The sequence below is a fragment of the Oratosquilla oratoria genome, chromosome 14 (assembly GCF_046742065.1).
Source record: "Oratosquilla oratoria isolate Oo_2021 chromosome 14, ASM4674206v1, whole genome shotgun sequence".
Lineage (NCBI taxonomy): Eukaryota > Metazoa > Arthropoda > Malacostraca > Stomatopoda > Squillidae > Oratosquilla > Oratosquilla oratoria.
The window spans coordinates 5,710,848-5,733,136 of NC_134790.1; the positions used below are offsets into that span (position 1 = coordinate 5,710,848).

The following is a 22,289-nucleotide window of genomic DNA, read 5'->3' on the forward strand; positions in this document are numbered from 1 at the left end:
AGCCGCCGAGCTTCGAAGTCTTGATTAAGCCTTTGAATACCTTAATCCGCTTCTATGTTTATTCTGTTTGATTTTAATAATCTTTAAGAAAACACCAGAGTTCCAGATATGTACCTTTCTTGATGTTTATTTCAGATTACAACCTTTGCCTTCTGTGCTAGGAGAGCCAGTTCAAATATTATTTATCACTGGCCGCCCTAGGTCTTATTGATTAGTATACAGTGCAAGACTGACGGTTTCGGTCATAGTTAGGCGTCTCACGTTGTAATTCGATCAACTTCATCCCAGTACGCAAATAATAGTCATGTTGATAACAATACAGTTACTGAAGCAGAATCGATAGCCACTGCCATTATTCATGCAATGAACAGTGGTTCCATAAGTTGTAATCTATTGCATGAGGGTTGTAGAAACAAAACCTGCGAATTTATATGTATTCATTGTAACTGTTTTGTTAGAATCTACGAGTTTCTCGGTACTTGCAGTGTGCTTCTTTAATGTTTGTTAACAAAGGCATAGAACGCTTATGATTTGTTATGAAAGAAAAAAAACAGTCCTTTGTTTTTTGTTTTTGTTTTTTTTGTTTTTTCCTACTAAGACTAATGCTTACCTGCATTTCATGTATGAATGAAAACTCTTCATACAATCCTATGTTAGCAAAACGTCGGATGAATTATAACTATTTCATCAACTTACAGAACTAAGAACAAAGCCATTCGTATCAAACAAAACACGATTTTGTCTCTGTCATATGTAAAACATTGATAAATGTCGTTGCATACCAGTTATGAACGAAATATATTGAGAAGGAAAAAGTGAGCGGAATTCCACTGGTATGTGTACTACAAAAGAAACAATGGCATTTTTACTTGCGACAGCTAATTTAGTATTACTAGCTATTCTTATCAATATAATAGAAACGAAATATTTTGACAATGCTCGAAACTGCTTTTGATATTATTCAAAATATACCCGATGAAAACGATGATGATGATGATTATCACTATGAGTAAAATCCTTTAATGTGAATAATGTAATTACTGTCGTAAATGAAAATGTAATAATTACATTACCACATCTAATGGCCTGCAGTTTTGGAAGACAATTTACGATAAAATGGGTTGAAATTATACCGACAAAATTTCCCCTACTGCCGTTCGTGTAAGGTGACATATAGGGATTATGATAACATATTCTCCCTAAACAAATAAAGTATGGTGAAATGTATGTGTATGTAAAGGTAACTGCATGTATGTTTACAGCCGTAAGGTAGGTAGGTCAACGATTGTATAATCTGCACTTATAGATGTTATTAAAAAATCAAACCATTCACTCACAGTAAAATATGTAAATATGCAGAATCAAACATAGACACAAACACAAAAACAGAAATTCACACCAACGCTGAGGCAGACAGGAACACACAGTAAGAAACAGGCATAGACAGAAATAGACAACGGGACAGCCGTACATAGTTACAAATACTGACAGAAATGTAGACAAAGGCATAGACATAGACTACGACATGAACAAAGACACGATCACAGATGCAGACACACACAGACAAAGACACAGGCAAAGGCGTAGATACATAAGCAGACATAGACTCAGACTACGACATCAACAAAGACACGATCACAGATGCAGACACACACAGACAAAGACACAGGCAAAGGCGTAGATACATAAGCAGACATAGACTCAAACACAGGCGTACAGACAGAGGCAGAGACAGACATAGTCATATAACATCACATGCCTATTTAAACGTGCTTTCGGCAGAACTTATAACTAGTACAGCTCGTTGCGTTCCTATACCCAGCTCGCTCGGGCAGGTAATGTTCTTCTTGCCTTGAAAGGTGGCCTAAACTAAGTAGTAGCTTAAACGAGGTCATTGGCGCACAAATTGGTTGGACTCGCTGTTGACCTCGGATATTTGTAATGCCGAATTACAATACAACTCGTTCAATGTGTGAAGAAGCACATTAACTATTACCCCCTACAGTGACCATAATGTAAAATTAAACTGTATTGTTGCTTTAGATGCATTCAGTTGAATTGTTCACCGTGTTCAAAATAAAGAGATTGGTAAGTAGTTTAAGCGATGAAATAAATACAGATCTTATATTAGAACACGATATCCAGAAATCTAATTTTAGCATAAAATAAAATGTTTACCATTGCAAGTTCGAGCTAATAAATCTCATGAAAACATGGTTACGAAAACTAAACACTAGCAACCGCGTGAAGAGAACTGGTTTTATTATTGATGATGCAGATAACTAATAAAAATATATATTTTGGATGCCAACAACGCGTTTCTGAAAAGTAACCTCGCCAAGTCTAAGCAAGGGTCACGAGGTCGGGTACACGTGAAGATGACGTAAGATGAATTATTATTGATTAATTTTAAAGTTTGGCAGTTCATGAAGCATTCGTTGAAAGAATACTAAAAAATGTCCAAACACACAGACGACAAACGAGAAAGTAGGAGATATGGCAAGGTAGAGATATGGCGAGGAGCGTAGACGGAGAGGAACAGAGAGAAATGGCGGAGGAAAAAGAGAGGGAGAGAAAAAATATATATCGCGGGGGGATGAAGTGAGTGCATTAGATAGATAGATAGATAGATAGAGAGAGAGAGAGAGAGAGAGAGAGAGGGAAAGAGAGGGAGAGAGAGAGAGGGACAGAGAGGGGGAGGGAGAGGGACAGAGAGGGGGAGAGAGAGGGAAAGAGGGAGGAAGAGAGAGGGAAAGAGAGTGAAAGGGAGAGAAAGAGTGAAAAGGAGGGAAACAGAGATATGACGGGAGAGAGAGAGAAAGATTGCAGGGGAGGAAGACAGAGCTATACGGTATTAAGTAGGGATACATATATACTCTCCCTCTCTTTTCTCCCTCTTTTCTCTCTCTCTCTCTCTGTCTCTCTCTCTCTCTGTCTCTCTCTCTCTCTGTCTCTCTCTCTCTCTCTCTCTCTCTCTCTCTCTCTCTCTATCTCCACCTCTCTCTCTCTCTACATCTCTCTCTCTCTCCACCTCTCTCTCTACACACCTCTCTCTCCACACCTCTCTCTCCACCTCTCTCTCTCCACCTCCTCTCTCTCTCTCTCTCTCTCTCTCTCTCTCTCTCTCTCTCTCTCTCTCTCTCTCTCTCTCTCTCTCTCTCCTCTCTCTATCTCTCTCTCTCTCTCTCTCTCTCTCTCTCCTCTCTCTCTCTCTCTCTCTCTCTCTCTCTCTCTCTCTCTCTCTCTCTCTCTCTCTCTCTCTCTCTCTCTCTCTCTCTCTCTCTCTCTCCCTCTCTCTCCCCCTCTGTCTCTGTCTCTGTCTGTCTGTCTCTCTCTCTCTCTCTCTCTCTCTCTCTGTCTCTGTCTCTGTCTCTCTCTCTCTCTCTCTCCTTTCCACCCTCCTTTCCCTTTCCCTCAGCACTTTGCCCTCCCCGCCATATTTTGTTCTCTTAGCTCTTTCTATCCCATCCGTCATGTTATTCTCTCTTTGTCTCTCTGTCTTTCCTTCCCTCAATGATGAAATTTCTAATATAAGATATGTATTTATTTCATCGGTTTGATTACTTCCTCACCAAATTTTATTTTGAACACGATGAACAATTCAACTGGAAGAAATTAATGTATTATACATGTGATACCACACTCTAATTTTACATTATATTTACTGTACGGGTAATAGTTAATGTGCATCTTCATGGTGTATTGTAATTCTGCATTACAAATGTATGAGGTCAATAGCGATTCCAACCACTGTTTGTGCCAGTTACCCCATTTAGTCTACTGCCTAGTTTAGGCCACCTTTCGAGGCAAGAAGGACATTACTTCTCCGAGCCGACGAGTCTAGTAACGCGACAGAGCAATTTATGAGCACGCGTACAGGGAAACACATACACACACGCAGACACACACACACACACACACACACACACAAACACACACACACACACACACACGTAAACACACTCAAACACACATACACGCACACGCATACACATACACACACACACACACACACACACAATCGCATACACAACAAACGCATACAACGCATACACACGCACACGCACGTACACACACACACACACACACACACACACACACACACACACACACACACACACACACACACACACACACACATATACACTCACTCGGTGGCGCGGTTGGTAGAGTCCCCGACTCCCACTTCGCCGGTCCGGGTTCGAATCCTGCCCAGGGCTGAAATAATTTCAGTATCGCTGCGCTTCGAGTCGTTATTCCAGCTCTCGTGGGTGGGAAGTTGGGGGTGTGTGTGCGTGTAAGGTCACAGCATTACCCATAGATCGGTCATACCAGCTCTAATCTCTTCCGGGAGGGAAACAGCTGTTGATCACAAGTCCAACACGTGATCCAAAGACCAAAGTGAAAGACACACACACGCGCACACATACACACACACATACACACACACACACACACACACACACACACACACACACACACACACACACACACAGAGACCAGGCATACCACTCATATAATTACTGTATTGTATTATTGTCAGCGTATCACTAAAATTTAGACTAGGCGTATTACTCGTATAATTACTGTATTGTATTATTGTCAGTGTATCACTGCTATTTCAATAAAATTATCATTATTACTATCATTATTATCATTTACACACACACACACACACACACACACACACACACACACACACACACACACACACACACACACACACACACATACACGACTCGTGGCGAAGTGGTAAGAGTTCCTGGCTGCCCCTTCCATGGTCCAGGTTCGAATCCCGCCCAAGGTAGAAATAATTTCACTATCACTGCGCTACGGGTCGTTACGCTAACTCTCGTGGGCGGGGAGTTGGGTGTGTGTGTGCGTGTAAGGTCGCAGCACTGCCCATAGATCGGTTATATGACTTCTGAGCTCTCTTCCGGGAGAGAAATAGCTGTCGATCACTTGTCCAACACGTGAAGTAAGACCATGGTGCATGTTGAATCACACGTGAACAAACGTACTCACTTGTGTACCCATCTAATTGTAGTATTCAGGTACGGTGGTCGTGAAGTGCGATCTTACCCTTTTATTCTCCAATTATCATATTTAAATGAAATTTCTTATATATTTCCAAAATTGTCTACTTGATTTTATTCTCCAAATATCCTTCCCAGATTTATCTTAACGTTTGTTTCCGGTCCGGGCTATATCACCTTGACTATTGAGTGTTTACATCCTCATGAAAAATTATTTCTTCATAACCTTTGGATACTTAGTCTTCAATTTCGCCCTCATCCAACTAAAATTCAAGTATTAAATGGTTACAGTATTTTAATGAACTCGTGATATCCGATTGTTTAGTAACTAGCTAATCTATCCTCATGAGTGGCATTCACGCTTCCAATTGACCACATTACAATTGAGTTCTCCCTTGATGATTACAATGTTAATGTGTTCGAGATATTTTTGCTCATGGAGGAGGGTTGTGCCTGAAAATATCTGGTATTCATCTTCATTCCAGACTTTTGTCTTTGGGGGACATACATCATCATAAGGTCTCTTTTATTGGGTCTTTAGGTTCTAATTTTGTGATGGATTGCTCAGTCCTGCACATGGATTGGAGGGCAGCACTTGTCAAGAATTTTTTTTACAAATGAATCATGTGTTGGGATTAGGAATAGAACCCCAAATCTCTAATAAATACAAGTAGTCAAGAACTAATTTTGCAACGCAAACAAAGTATCTAATAATGAATAACATTCAGTTTAAATATAATTTGCAAAAAGAGTAAATGAAAGCTAAAACTAACGTAGCTATATTACATAAGCCAGGTTTTTAATTTTAGAGGATTGTGAAGTTCATTAGAGGAAATCTTGTCTCACTATTCATAAGCACTATAAGACGGTTCCGGTTCAAATGTAGTTCGCACAATATGATAATACACGTAATTTAAATAGGTGATATAGCAGGCTATGTTTTTATATATAATGTAGGCATCCCTGGAACATATAAGAAATGAATATTACAATAAAGAAATGTACATATTCTATTTGCCAATTCAAATATAAAATTTTGTATAGACTACGGTAATGCACAAAAAGGAGTAAGGAAATTGGATGAACATATTTTTTCATAAAATATTAGATTTTAATGTTTGAATACACACACACACACACACACACACACACACACACACACACACACACACACACACACACACACACATATATATATATATATATATATATATATATATATATATATATATATATATATATATATATATACAGTATATATTTAAACTTACGTTCATAATGTTATCAAACAATGTTTAAGAAGACTAGATTCAATAAGATTTCCTCTACAGAAGATGTTTGAATAGACGAAAATGTTTGGATCATAGTGTCTTGTTTCCCAAGTGGATTTCTGCATTATATACGAGTATGTATATATGTATATGTATATATATATATATATATAATATATATATATATATATATATATATATATGTGTATATATATATATATATATAATATATAATATATATACATTTAAAAATAGGCATATACTGTTTATATATCCAGGATTATGAGAACTGATCAAATCCAAACGCACCTCTCCAAAACACTTATGATCAATTTCCAGGAAAATTAGAAAGAGTTCTTTCTTCGATTCCGTCTACTTTATGAATAGGAAGATAATTACTGATATCAACTCTCCCTCGTTTCTATGATTTTCATATTGATTCGATTAAATAGGTCTACTAGCGGCTAGGTATGAACTCCATGTACTAGGTATGGAATCGTGGTCTATATATTTTTCTAGCGCAAAATCTAATTTTGAGAAACTTTCAGCGATGCCAAAGTAGTGCAAGACTCGTTTGATCACACCAAAATGTGGGGAATCGATTAAACATACAAAACTTTGGGGGTGTCATTTGCTGAACTAATTGAGTTGTGCCTTACTATTTGGTTCAATCTGATTTGGCTCAATACAAAAGTGGTGAAGGTGTTTTACGCCGGGCGCCGACGGGATTGTCCAGAGCCATTCAACCTCGAGATTGATGGAATTTCTAGGACTTCGTGGAAAAAATACTTGTTTTTCATAACCCACTTGCTCAGAGTTCTTCGCTGCCAGCTGAAAGGGATTTTCAACATCGAGCTCTTACGTACACACACACACACACACACACACACACACACACACACACACACACACACACACACACACACACACACACACACACACACACACACACACACACACAAGCGTGCGCACACACACACACACACACACACACACACACACACACACACACACACACACGCCTGCGCGCGCACACACATAGACACACACACACACGCGTGCGCACACACACACACACACACACACATACACACATACACACATACACACACACACACACACACACATACACACACACACACACACACATACACACGCCTGCGCGCACACACACATAGACACACACACACACGCGTGCGCACACACACACACACACACATACACACATACACACATACACACACACACACACACACATACACACACACACACACACACACACACACACACACACACACACACACACACACACACACACACACACACGCCTGCGCGCGCACACACACACACACACACACACACACACACACACACACACACACACACACACACACACACACACACACAAAACACACACAAACAAAACACACACAAACAAAACACACACAAACAAAACACACACAAACAAAACACACAAACAAAACACTCACAAACAAAACGCACACAAACAAAAAACACAAACACACACACATACGTGCGCGCGCCCGAATATAACCTAAATAATTTGGTAGTTTAAAAGTTTAGGTAAATAGAAAAAAATAGCTAAAATATTGTTCAATAATGCAATAATGCTATAACTGATATTAACCAAATTATAATTTAAAGAAAATGACTATAAAATATATGGAAAACGAATAAATCAAATATTACTTTGAAATAAACTCCAGGCGGAATAGAAGGCATAAAATAGATAACAAAACAGAAAAGGCAAAAACAATAGAGATAGACAAGGAAGAGGGGAAGGAACAAGAGAGGAGAGAAGATAGACACATTGAAATAGGAAACAAGAGAAAGAAGCACGGAAGTGGAAGAAGATATGAAAGAACCACAGAAAATAATAGACCAAAATATTTCAAACGAATCAGAGAAAGGAATTAAAGGATTAAATGGTAACATGAACGAGGAAATAAAGATAAAATGTATATATAGAGTACAAAAGAAAAAATGGACGAAAGATTATTCATATAGAAACGAGTGTCACTGAAACATAATGACAGAAATATAAGCAATTTCTGTACCTGAATAATTCATTCAATAGTGATAACCCTAAAAGATACAGGAACAGAGTATCACCTTCTACAAAGGTAAACTAAGACTTGAAATGTAAAGAAAAACGGCTAGTGAAGAAAAAACTAAAGTAAATCAGGAAGACTAGAGCTCAAGAGAGTACAGGGACGTACAAATGTTTAAATCGGCAAAAAAAAAAATGAAAAATAAAATAAAATAAATAAATGAATAAGTGTTTAAAGAAAAAAAGTTAGAAAGTGAAAGAGTACAATAATCTATAGAAAAATTAAAGAAGAAAAGTAAGTCACATCGAATGAAATAGCTCAAGGTAAATTTGTGAGAGGCACGTAGCAACAGAGCTACATATACATATTGCAGTGAAAGAAAACATATAACACAATTTGTAAAAGAAAGGTCAAGTGGATGGAGCAATTACTAGATACACCACTGAGTTCTGGTGAAATGTTCGTATAGAAAAGGGACTGCAATACCTTAAGGAAGAATATAAGAATGAAGTAGACTGCAAGAGACCATAAGGCCTACACTAAGCAGTTCCATGTTCATTACCACCTATCATCCCTATCCATAATATTGTCTAGCCTTTCCTTAAAACAACCGATAGTTTCATCGTTCACTACATAATTACTAAGTTTATTCCATTCGTTGACCACTCTACAGTATTGGTAAAACATTTCTTCCTTATTCCTTCTTAAATCTAAACTTGTCCAATTTAGATTCATTATTGCGAGTTCTGCCCTGTTGTCTTAACATGATGACCCTGCTTGTATCCACCTTGGTAAAGCCCTTGATCCATTTGAACAATTCCATCAGACCACTCCGCACTCTACGTCTTTCCAGAGAGTGTAAATTAAGATGCCTAAGCCTGTCTTAGGAGGGTAAATTTCTGGGCCCATGTATTGTTTTGGTTATTCTTCTCTGTACTGATTCTGGTGAATTGGTATCCATTCTATAATACAGAGACCAAAACTATACTGCATAGTCAAGGATAGATGTAACTAACGCCAGGTAGAGTTTGATAACTACCTCTGCACTTTTATTCGTAACAGTCCTAGCGATGAAACCTTACGCTTTATTAGCTCTATTTCTGACGCTAATGCACTGTTTCCTGGATTTAAGGTCAAGACTCATTAGAATCCCCAAGTCTCTCTCGCACTCAGTTTACTCTAAAGAGGTGTTATCTAAGGTATACCTACTTTCTGGGTTGTGTAAATCTACGTTTAATACACTGCACTTTGAGATATTGAAGTAAATTTACCATTTCACCGACCATGTGAACAATCTTAAATTTTCCTGTGGTATCTCGGCATCTTCTCTTGACCTAATTTAGTGTACTATTTTAGTGTCGCCCGCAAACTTACTTAACACCACTACTAATCCTATTGTTCAAGTCGTTTATATAAATAATGGACAGAAAGGGACCCAAAACCGAGCCCTGGGGAACTCCACTGGTAACACTTCCTCATTTGGATTTTACACTGTTTATGGTGATAGTTTTCTGTCACTGTCACAGTAGTTTCTGGTGGGGCATCTTTTCGAACGCTTTGCTAAAGTCAAGGCAAATAATATCGTAACTATCATTGTTTTCTGTCGCCTTATAGACATTAGTGTAGAAATATAGAATATCAGTTACACAGAACTTACCTTGGTGAACCTATGCTTCAGAGTCACGAATCAAATTATGTCTCTCGATGTGGTCTCTGATTCTATGAGCTATTATTGATACAAGGATTTTTTCAATAATTAACGTCAAGTTGATTGGCCTGTAGTTGTGCATAGACAATTTGTCACTTTAAAAAAAAAAAAAACAGGAACATTTTCCTGCCCCAAAGAAATGGGGACAAAGCAAATTTCTACTGTCTTGTTAAATATTGCCGTTAACTTGTTGCGGATTTCAAATGTACAATATTATACACAGTCGAATTTTTTTTTTTTTTTTTTTTTTTTTTTTTTTTTTGTCTGGACCCAAGTATTTTGTAGCTTTTAAGTCTACCAATCTGTATGACAATTTTTACTTTTCAAATGCTGCTGTCAGTAAGTCTACTTCCCTCATCCCCACTTAAGAAAAAAAAAAGGTTAAACACCTCGTTCATTTTTTCCTCTAAACCTAATATGACGTCTTAGTCGTTTTTAATTGGCCCTATTCTTTCTTTGTTTTTTGTTTTTAAAGATGAAAAAAGCCCTTTGGGTTGGATCTCAATTGTTCAGCAACATTAATTTCATACGTTTCGTTGTAGGTGTGTTCTTTTTAAACAGTCTAATTATATCGTTGTACTTAAATCTAAGGTGCATTTTCCCGTTTTTTTATTTTGGCATAAAGCCTTTTTTTTTAAATTTCAGTTTTCAGTCTATCCGTCATCCATTTGAAACTATCAGTATTCGACCCTATTGTTTTGAGGGGAATACATTTATTTTGCGCATTCACAATCGAAGCTGTTAGGTTAATGTACATTATGATGTTTAGTTGACACAAAACATAGTGTATGACACTACTACAAAAAATCAGAAATCATATTCATAAATCAAATGAAGGAAGGAAAGTGTTATCAGTCACAAAAGAGCGTTAAAGCGAGGATAAAATACAAGAACTAAATATTGAGATAGAAAAGAATAGGATGCATAATTCATCTGCAGGAAAAAGTCTGATGAAGTTAGAAAAAATAAATAAATAGATACATGAATATACCAAAGGTTTTTTCCCCTTACGCGGGGGATAGCCAAAAAGAAAAAGGCATAGAAACCACTCCCACCCATTCCATTTCCTATATATTCCATTCCCCTCCACCCTCCTTCCTCCCTCTTATCTTGGCACCTCCTGGATGACGGGGCATCTCTCTATACTGTCCACTGCCCTGGATCAGAAGTAGTGTCGTAAGATGAAGTTACAGAAAATAAATAAATAGATAAATGAATAAATAATTAAGTAAATATATGAATAGATAAATGAATAGATGAATGAACAAAACGGATAAATAATGAAGATGAAAACATTTACGGAAGAATTGCTCTGTTTAGTAACTCAAAACATATTTGATCAATATTGAAATAAGCCTACATAAATGCTGAGTAACGTAATACTAGTAACATTATAGCACATATCTATAAAACGGAAAAATAAAACAATAAATATTCATTACGAAAATTACACAAAAGAAAATCTGTTTTACTGGAAGATTCTTCTATATATCATAAACAATCGAGTAGGCTGGAATATAAGTTACGATGACTCCAAAATAAAGAGAAAAAATGGTGAAAAAAACATGGCTAACAAAATTCATCTTAGTACAATATGAAATATTCCTGGAAATGTACAAGAAAAGAAAAACATTACATATGTTAAATTTTTGTATGTTATGAGAAGTACAAACAGAAAAAACAGAGGTAGAAGATAAAACTACGTAAAAATCAAAGCAAAAATACAGAACAAATTAGGAGGATCGAACACAATAAAAAAATAGATAAATAAAAAATAAAAGGACAGTATATGGCAATGGTAAAAAGTGCCCTTCATATGACAAATAGTAAAAATAAATATGTCCAATACGTCTGATGTGGAACAGATGTCATACACATAAACTAATCTTTCTAAAACTAACACATTCATACATATCTCCCTTCTCCTTGTATCACGGGTTTTACATTCAATCATCCAATCATCAGGTATACCTTCTTCCATGAAACATATATTAAACAACCTCACCATAACTGTTCCACAATTTGTCAGATATTCCACATGACGACCATGCTGCATTAACAAGTTTCAATTATTGTATTGCTATTTGTACCTCCCTTGTCCCAACCCCCCAATCAATCTCTTCACCTGACATTAATTCTCCAGACACCTCATACAATCAAATTCAAACCTTTTACATATTTACCAACTAAGCCTAAATCCAGTTCATTATATTATTCTCCATAAACAACAAAATGACTGATTCTTTAAGTTTCTATCTACCAGACACACTTCTTCCAAAGCTCTTACTTTAGTCCAACGTATCAGTTTATTACTTTTAAAGTTCTTATTGAACAACTACCACCCTTCACATCCACCCTTCTGTTGACCTTTTTGAAAATGCATTCTCCTTCTTCAATTTTGAATTTCTTTAAATTTCTTATTAACAACATTTCAACCATTATGGCACTTACCTCTTTTGTTAAAAATTTATTACCCTTTTTCACCTATTCGGCTTATCCTTTTTAACGTATTGATTGCACATATATACGGTATATGTAATATATATATATATATATATATATATATAATACATATATATATATATATATGTATATATGCATATATAAACTTACATATATATGCAGATATGCTGTATATTATTGCATACGCATACACACACACACACACTGTGTGTGTGTGTGTGTGTGTGTGTGTGTGTGTGTGTGTGTGTGTGTGTGTGTGTGTGTGTGTGACGGGTGATAAAAAGGAATTTATATAAGATACTAGAGTAATTGTATAACTTTATTATTTTATTTGTAGTTGGTTTTGTATGTATAGTTCTTTTTTTCATAATTCTTGGGATTTTCTTTTAAACTCAATCTAGAGTTTGTCTTCATACTGATTTTTTTCTTAGATTTTCCTGTCTTTAAACAGAATTACAAGAAAAATGTGTAGAAATTATTTTGTTTAATTTGCATATGATGAGCATTGATATAATGAAAAGATAAAAAAAATCAGATATTTACAAAACAATTACAATGAAAGGTTGAATATTCATATAATCGCATTTTCAATAAGATGGCACATAAACACGTCTATCTCCTAATCAACACACATTCAATAACGCATATAATCATAAAGTAAGGAACAGCGTAAGACTAGCACTTATGAAAACAAACGCACTCCTACAAGGCATTTCATTACGTTCTGCTTTTAGCGAGACATACCTTCTAGGAGGGAAAATCGATTTTGATTCATTTGTGTTGCCTGAGTTTAAATTCAAGTCTCCCAAGGGCTCTGTAAAGGCATTCATTGTGTACACCATTGATTGCGCGTGCGTGTGTTTGTGCGTTTGCCCGACCGTAAATCCAACATATGTGTGTGAACTTGTGTGCAGGTACTCAAGCTGTACTTCGCGCTCACTAGTGTGTTTGTGTGTGTGTGTGTGTGTGTGTGTGTGTGTGTGTGTGTGTGTGTGTGTGTGTGTGTGTGTGTGTGTGTGTGTGTGTGTGTGTTCGTGTGTGTTCGTGTGTGTGTGTGTGTGTGTGTGTGTGTGTGTGTGTGTGTGTGTGTGTGTGCGTGTGTGTGCGTGTGTGTGCGTGTGTGTGCGTGTGTGTGTGTGTGTGTGTGTGTGTGTGTGTGTGTGTGTGTGTGTGTGTGTGTGTGTGTGTGTGTGTGTGTGTTTACCTAGTTTTACCTGGTTGTATTTTACGGGACGGGAGCTATGCTCGTTATGACCCGTTTTCGTATCTCTCCACGTCCAGTTTTTTTCTTGAAATCGTGTATAGTTCTGGCATTCACTGTTTCTCTGTTCAGTTTGTTCCAGACATCGATCACTCCATGTGGGAAACTATTCTTTTTCAGGTATCTTCTGTAACTGTCCCTCTTTAGTTTCTTTTCGTGTCCTCTTGTTTCCCTCTTGACCCATTTTGATAAGTCATCTCTATCGAGAATTTCCATCCCTTTCATAATTCTGAAAACGATCAATAAGTCGCCTCTTTCCCTTCTCTGCTCCAATGTTGTGTGTGTGTACTTGTGTGTGTGTGTACTTGTGTGTACTTGTGTGGGGATGTCTCAGATAACCAAATCACAGCAGTTGCTAGTGTGAGAAATGTTTCGTTCAAATGACACCATGTCAGGTGACGGGTTTGGGGTTGGGTAAAATCAAGGACCTCTGATAACATTATGGTCAGACTTCTTTCCTTGTACACTGTTCAGCACATGTTCCAATCCTTGTATATACTTTGACAGCGTCAGTGGTAACAGATGGGCGACCTACACTTGACTCAGGGACGATTTGATACAGGTCTTTAAGATTCTAAAGGGAATTGACAACGTCACAAGTGACTGAATTTCCACAATGAATGTGAATCAGACAAGAAATAATGGTCTCAAACTGTCAGAAAGTAGATTTAATTTGGAAATGGGTAGAAACAACTTCGCCAACCTTGTAGTTAATGAATGGAATAAACTTCCTGTAGAGGCACCGCAATGTATTATAGTTCAGAGATCTAAGATTCATTTACTTAAACACCTAATTAATATACTGCAATGCTTGTTATTTATTTTACCTTGTTCTATTAGTTTATTCATTATTGATTATTTACTATTTTTATTTTTTTCCTTTTTATTACCTATTTATTAATTATTCATTATGAAATATCATTATTCATCTCTTTACTTATTATTTATATTTACCTATTTTTTTTATCTTAATAATTTATTTACTTGTCTATTCTCTTTACGCACCCGACCTAGTCATGGATCAAAAGGTCTCCTGTCAGAAGGCTCATCCTTTGCGATCCTTTTTAATCCTTATTTCACAATATAAATTATTCATATACGTATATGCATCTGTATACATGTACGTGTGTTTATACATGTATACATTTTCATATATGCATTAGTACATAAAGGTAAACATGTGATATTTCGATGTAGGTGTCTCTTCATTTTACTTATCATTTAAACTGCTATTCTGTGTTATAGGAAAAGTTATATCCGCTGACCTAAATATTCCATTTATCATCGTGATTCCAACAGTTTTGGATGTGGGTAATCCAGTTACTGTATACTCTGAAAAATTTTAATTGAAAAGTTACTGTCGTTCATTGACCTCAGTAAGGATCTATTCTATACTATTCAGTACGTGAGGATAAGTTTATTTTCTTATGTTAAAGGATTAAGTATGAGATTGATGACAATGTTCTTCTTCCAAGTATCCCAGAGCGTCTTGCTAATGGTGTAGTATCAGTTTCTTTGAAATGAGTGAGAAAGTATATTGGAAAAATGTACTAGACTTAAAAATAAAAAAGGAAAATGTTGTAGAAAAGGCAGAAAAATACGCATTGAGAATACAAGAAATCTATCTTTTTGTTTATCCATACTTATATAAAAAAAAGATACTTGCAACTTGTATGGAATATTTCAGTTCGCTGAGAATATTTTGTAATACAAATACTAGGTACTCTTGATACAGTTGAACACTGTATTTTTTTGTTGGGGGGTGCTGTGTAAGTGGATTTTGTCAAGCCTAAGATTATAGCAGACTTCTATAGTTACTTCATTAGCCTACAAAATCTAGGGATTATGTGGCTTTGAATAAATGAATTAAATAAATAAATGAATAAATAAATAATAAATGAGTAAATAAATAATAAGTGAATAAATGAATAATATCTTGCCCGACAGAAACATGAGACATTTTGCTCAGGAAAGCTTACTGTGATGGCGCCCAGGCAGGAAAGTCAGCGTTGACCAAAAAGTTTTAATTGGCGAACGGATTTGCTCTAAATCTTCTGTGGACTCCGAGAAAAGACTCTGGGTGTAGGTGGGCATTATCCCACAAAGTTAAAGTAGCTGCAACAGTATTTTTCAACACATTTTTGGGTGTCCATTTCCGCAGGAGCTTAGTAATAATCTGGAAAGTACGTGCTAATTGATTTGTAGAGATAGTGGTCACCGAGAATTTTTTAATAAAACGAGTCAGAATTAAGTGATTGTCTTAGATAACTTTGAATTGGTTTCCGCCACGTTGATCCACCCCGGGTTTTGTGGACAAAAACATCAATAATTGCAAATTACCGGAAAGTCCTGTAAATGTAGCTCGGTTACCGTTTTCATCCCTTACTTTAACATTTTCTCGTTCTCTGATAAATCCTTCTAAGGTATGAGGCCTATTTTAAACTCCCACATTTGACAGTATATGTATATATATATATATATATATATATATATATATATATATATATGTATATATAAGTTGTAACACTTATGATGTCCGTTCAAACTCTAACTGACGACTATGCTATATTTGATCAAATTTTAGATTACTAAAAATTAATATATCTGTACCCTAGTTAAGAAGAATTCCCTATCTGTCAGTTCATTGTATCTGTACGAAAGTTGTTCAGTAAATCCACTCTTTTTCTTCATATTTATATTCTGCATATGTGTACCGTCTTAACTTGATTATCTTCCAACTCGTCCAGTAACATCCAGACCCCAAAAACTACCAGATATTGCCACTCCTTCCGGCTGTCCTAACAACCAGGGTAAAGGTGCCTTTTCCATCCATAGGTAGGCGCCTCTAGCTCATAGTCCCTTCTTATCTTAATATCGTACCGCATTCCCCCCAAGTATCCTTCCGGTATGATAGAACTCTCTTTTCAGTCCATATCCCCCCGTCCACACTACGAATGATATCCACGTTTCTTCGTCTCCCACAGCACGGCCGCGTCCCTCCATGCTGTTCAGCATAGTCTGCTCCGCCCTCAGCAGACGGTGTCCTGGTCTCAGCATGACTCGCTCCTCCTTCAGGATATTCTGCTCCGCCTTTAACACGCCCAGACCTGAGGACTCCGCCCTCAGGAGGCACCGCCCAGACTCTACAGGTGTGAACCAATTTCTGTCACTCGCGAGGGCATCAATAACAAAGGAAGTGTCTGTGTTTCCAAGAATTGCGAGGAAGGCTCTGCTTACATTTGGGTTACTTTTTGGATCCCGAGATGTGGTCCTCTAAGATGTGATATGACTCCTCAAGATGATAACTGGTGAGAGGGATTCGGTAAGGAAAAGAGCAAAGAATGCCTGTTCCTTCTTCATCTACAGAACCTATATTCTAGCTGATTTACACACAAAGTACTAGGTACTTGAAATAGTCTCTCCTCTCTCTCCCTCTCTCTCTCTCTCTCTCTCTCTCTCTCTCTCTCTCTCTCTCTCTCTCTCTCTCTCTCTCTCTCTCTCTCTCTCTCTCTCTCTCTCTCTCTCTCTCTCTCTCTCTTTCTTTCTTTCTTTCTTTCTTTCTTTCTTTCTTTCTTTCTTTCTTTCTTTCTTTCTCTCTCTCTCTCTCTCTCTCTCTCTCTCTCTCTCTCTCTCTCTCTCTCTCTCTCTCTCTCTCTCTCTCTCTCTCTCTCTCTCTCTCTCTCTCTCTCACACGCACACACACACACACACACACACACACACACACACACACACACACACACACACACACACACACACACACACACACACACACACACACACACACACACACACACACACGTACGCGCGCACACACAAACAAAAGAAAACAAATGACTATTTCAATAAGATAGTAGAGCATCACTTTCTGTTGAAACAAATAGCATTCATGAAAATAACAATATGTAAAATTCTAAAGTAGATATCGAAAAACGGATTAGTTTATTAAATTTCATAAAACAACTTTGAATATGCTGAGCAATGCCACCTTCGTTCGTCTGTAATAGGGAACACCTTAGACACAGCTTCCAAGCATCTCATCAACACCTGCCGATATAAAGTAAAAACAAAAAACAAAAAAAAGGCTCCCCCCCAAAAAGAAAAAAGAAAAAAAAGGCGGTTATACATAAGAGCGGGTCTGCGGAGGATACATTAACGGCAGAGTTGGACAAGAGTCATTAGTCTTCGTCTACTCGGTCGATACTCCCTGACACTCTGCATCTACTGAGCGATTATCTTATCTGTTTCAAGGAACCCAAGTCTTCTGTATACTTTCAAGTTTCTTTCCATCACTACGTCCTGTATTCTTTGCGTTGTCTTTGCTAATTTTACCTTCTTTAGTTCTCTTTCTTCATGTCTCCCTCATCACCTGAGAGTCTGCATCTACTGAGCGATTATCTTATCTGTTTCAAGAACCCAATTCTTCTGTATACTTTTAAGTTTCTTTCCATCACTACGTCCTGTATTTGCTTGTCACTGTTAGATTTACCTTCTTTAGTTCCTATTCTTCATTCCTCCATCACCTAACAGTTTGCATCTCCTGAGCGATTGTCTCATCTATTTCAAGGAACCCAAGCTTCCTATATACTGTGTTTTTTCTTTCGTTCCCTGTGTCCTACATTCTTTGCGTCATCACTGTTTAGTTCTTCTTTTCCAATACTCTTTCATTACCTACTCTTCCTTCAGCTCCTCCTGCTGGAAAGACACGGAGTGCGGGGTGATCTAATAAAGGTGCTCAAGTGGATCAAAGGCTTTAACAAGGGTGATGCAAACAAGGTCATCATTTTAAGACAACAGGGCAGCACTCACAGTCATGGATTTAAATTGAACAAATTAGATTTAAGAAGGAAATAGGCAGGAATTGGTTCACTAATAGGGTGGTCAACGAATGGAATAGACTTAGTAACCATGTAGTGAGGGCTGAAACTATCAGTTGCTTTAAGAAATGGTTAGGCAGCTTTATGGATGGGGATGACAGGTGGTGATGGATATCGAACTGCCGTGTGTAGGCTTTATGGTCTCTTGCACTCTCCTTCATTCTTATGGTCTTATGTCCTTATGTTCTTATGTTCAAAACACAACAAAACCAACCACGAGCAAGTCAACAGCGACGATGGTATTGTTGAGTTTGTATTGAAGCTTTTCTATTTCTTTAACGACGAGTTTCTTGACTGGTGTGTGCCAGAAACTCGTCTATTCAGTAATTTCACATCTACTCAGAAACTCATTCTACTCAGAAATCTCAAAACTGCCCAGAAACTAGTCATTAAGACAAAGAAAAACTTTGGTACAAGCTTTATAATACCATTGTCGCTGTTGAGTTTCTGAAATAATTCATTCAACATGTCCTACCGATATATATATATATATACATATATATATATATATATATATATATATATATAACATGCATATAGATATATCTCAATATTCACATATATTTACATATATATGTATGCATTTACTCTGAGAATGTCCTGTTACGGACGAAACGTCAATGAATAAAAACTCCAACTGTTCTGTATATATCTCACCACCTTTCCACCCTTACATATAAATGTATGTATTTATCCTTGTATTTTATTCGTTATTTACAGTATTATAATTTTATTTATTCATTTATTTATTTATCATTATTATGATTTTTTCGCATCCAACCTAGATATGGACCAAAAGGTCTCCTGTCGGCATGCTCCGCCTTTGTATTCCTTTGTAATTTGTTATACAAGTGAAGATATAATGTAACAGCCTTAATCATGAATGCGTTATCAATATAGCTTATTAATGGAAATATATTCCTAAACGAAAAAATAATAGTACGTATATACTTAAACAGTTATTTCAGTTGCAGAAAATAAGACTGAGATGAAGAAAGTTAAAATACGCTCACCAGAAAAGCGAATGTAGAGTAGTATTTGGGTCATTTGTGCATAGCAATTTTGACATTTTTCACATTCTTCTGCCTGGCTGTTATCGCACTTCTAGATAAAAAATATTTACTATCGTACATTTTTACGTAATAGTATTTGTATGTCGAGTATGCCTAACAGTGACTCACTTAGCTGGTTACCAATAAGTGTTCAAATGTTCATCAGTACACATACAACATAGTGAACTCTATGAACATTTTCTCTGAGTTGTAAACATGATACTAAAGTAAGACGTCCACTTTTTTTTTTTTTTTTCTATCCGGAGGTATTTAAATGCCATCCGCGTTACACCATTTGCATTATTGATGCCTACAATGATTAATATTCATATAATATAATTGACCCTTAAAAGCTCATTTCATGACAGGAATCCCTACTTGCCTGATTGACACCTGCCAATATCATCTACTGATTCTTGTACTTACCGAGATGGAGAAGGAAGGGCAGGAAAAATAGAGGATGGACCTGTCGGGCTATATGTAGAAACGCCATATCAGTTTTATCTTGACTTGTCGACGACAGAAGCTCCGAGTCGGAAGCTTCCTTTGTTCAGAAAGTAGTAGCGTAACACGAAGTAGCTTCTTACACTGCACAGGTCCTTGTGATTGGACCAAATGTGACCCAAGGTCTCCTTGACACTTAGATAGGTAACTATCAAATCACTTTTAAAAACTGTACACTATTGTTGTCACACTGGTAAATTGTAGCACATACAGTTATTATAGCACACGTATAACGAGCAAGAAAATATAAGCAGTAGTTTGATATTTTACTAGCGACGCGCACAATATGTAACGCATACACTTCAGGTATAGTTCATATCACAGTTGGTCATGCTACAAGTCATCAACTCGAGCTATCAAATCATCTTACATAGAAGCCTAGGGACAGATTTTCATGATTTTCTAACAAGTAAAAATGCAGTCCTAGATCCAACTTTTATTATTTAGAAAATATTTTAGATTCGATATTTTCTTGACTTTTATGATTTCACTTACTACCTGTATTTTCTATTGTGTAAAAACAGGATGAGTCACATAATTTCACTACATATTTTACTGCATATCTTCCAACACATTATTTACACTCTAAAACGAAATTTTTTGAGGTATATAAAATCACTTACTACATTTCTTATTAAAATTCAGTGTTCCTAATAAATCAATAAAATCACTTGTGGAAAGTGTGAGTCACTTTCCCGTCTATATTTTCTATCGGGCCATGACGCTATCCTGGAAAATAAGACAAAAAAGACTATGAAATGACGATTGATAAATCGCGTGTACAAAACCAGTGACCCACCACTAGCCAACAACATAAGATTATATGGACATCTTGATATGTACATTTTATTCCTGCCAGAAAAATCTTTAATGCAATCATATACAAAACACGTATAGATAAAAGTAGGTATACACATACATATTTAGAGAAATATAAGTATTTCTTAGTTCTTGGTTTGTGTAAGTAACTGTCGATTCCATAAAAATTCACTTTAGCTTGAGAGAGAGAGAAAAAAAATATATATATATATACTGTATATGTATATATATATATGTATATATATATATATATATATGTATATATATATATATATTATATATATACATATCATGTAGTTATAGTAGTGCTAAATCATGTCTTAGTAAATAATAAGCTCCTTGACACACACATAAGCATGTTTGAGGTACAGTAAGAAATATCTTAGCCATCTTTTCATAGCAAACGAAGATCTCCATGAGTATACAGGTACAAGAACGATCATTAACTTCCATACACTGTTCAAATCGTGACTAGTGTTACACACTAGCTCATGTGCATATTTGTACCTCCATTATAGATTTCAAACTTTGTTAGAATTAACAGTCATATCGTTCTGCCAAACTCAGAAAACTGGTAACGAAGTCTTTAGAAATATTTCGCCAGGTTCACAGCAAAGAAGTAATATACAATAGGCAGAACGTAACTTGAGGGCGGAGAGAGGTATGGGTGACTCTGAGAACCCATATAATATATTTGTGTAGCAGGATCGTTTCTGAGTCTAACAATCAAAGCAGAACTCGTCTGTTTACTTTCTGAGTCCTCTGAGGGAGCACATTTCGTGCAAATGACCTGAACTGTGCTGCAATGGCATTTGGATGTCTCATCATGATAACGCGCCCCCTCTACGGAACACTGAAAACACACATTTTTTCAAATATCTACACGATTGTTGCTTACTATCTCTGTACACGCTAGATTTGTCTCCCCGCAACTACCTCTTTTATTTATTTTTTTCCCTCAAAGATGTCCAAGATAAGGCATCGTCGTGTTGACACTGTGGGAGAGATCTAGTATTGTTGACAAAATTCAAAAGCGGGGCTTCCAAGGAGTGTTTTGTGCGTGGCTACTTTTGAGAATATTACTATATTGAAATCATATGTATATTAATTTTTACAGGCTAATTCACGGGATCATATGATCGACCATGTACACATGCACACACACAGTAGCCAAATTGTCTTACTTCGTGTGCCTTTCTAACAGAATGACCCAGTTTGCAAATCAT

The 22,289-nt window shown here is 36.7% G+C and overlaps 1 protein-coding gene across 1 annotated transcript in view; it reads right to left on the reverse strand.

The window, feature by feature from the left end:
- The window catches only part of LOC143032521 (lachesin-like), a 598,575-nt gene extending 577,610 nt beyond the window's left edge, over window positions 1-20,965 (reverse strand). Inside the window, exon 1 of the mRNA XM_076197384.1 lies at window positions 20,167-20,965. Within this exon, the coding sequence (XP_076053499.1) occupies window positions 20,167-20,233 (67 nt within the window). The 5' untranslated portion in view covers window positions 20,234-20,965. The remainder of the gene's footprint in view (window positions 1-20,166) is intronic.
- Between the last annotated feature and the right edge of the window lie 1,324 nt (window positions 20,966-22,289).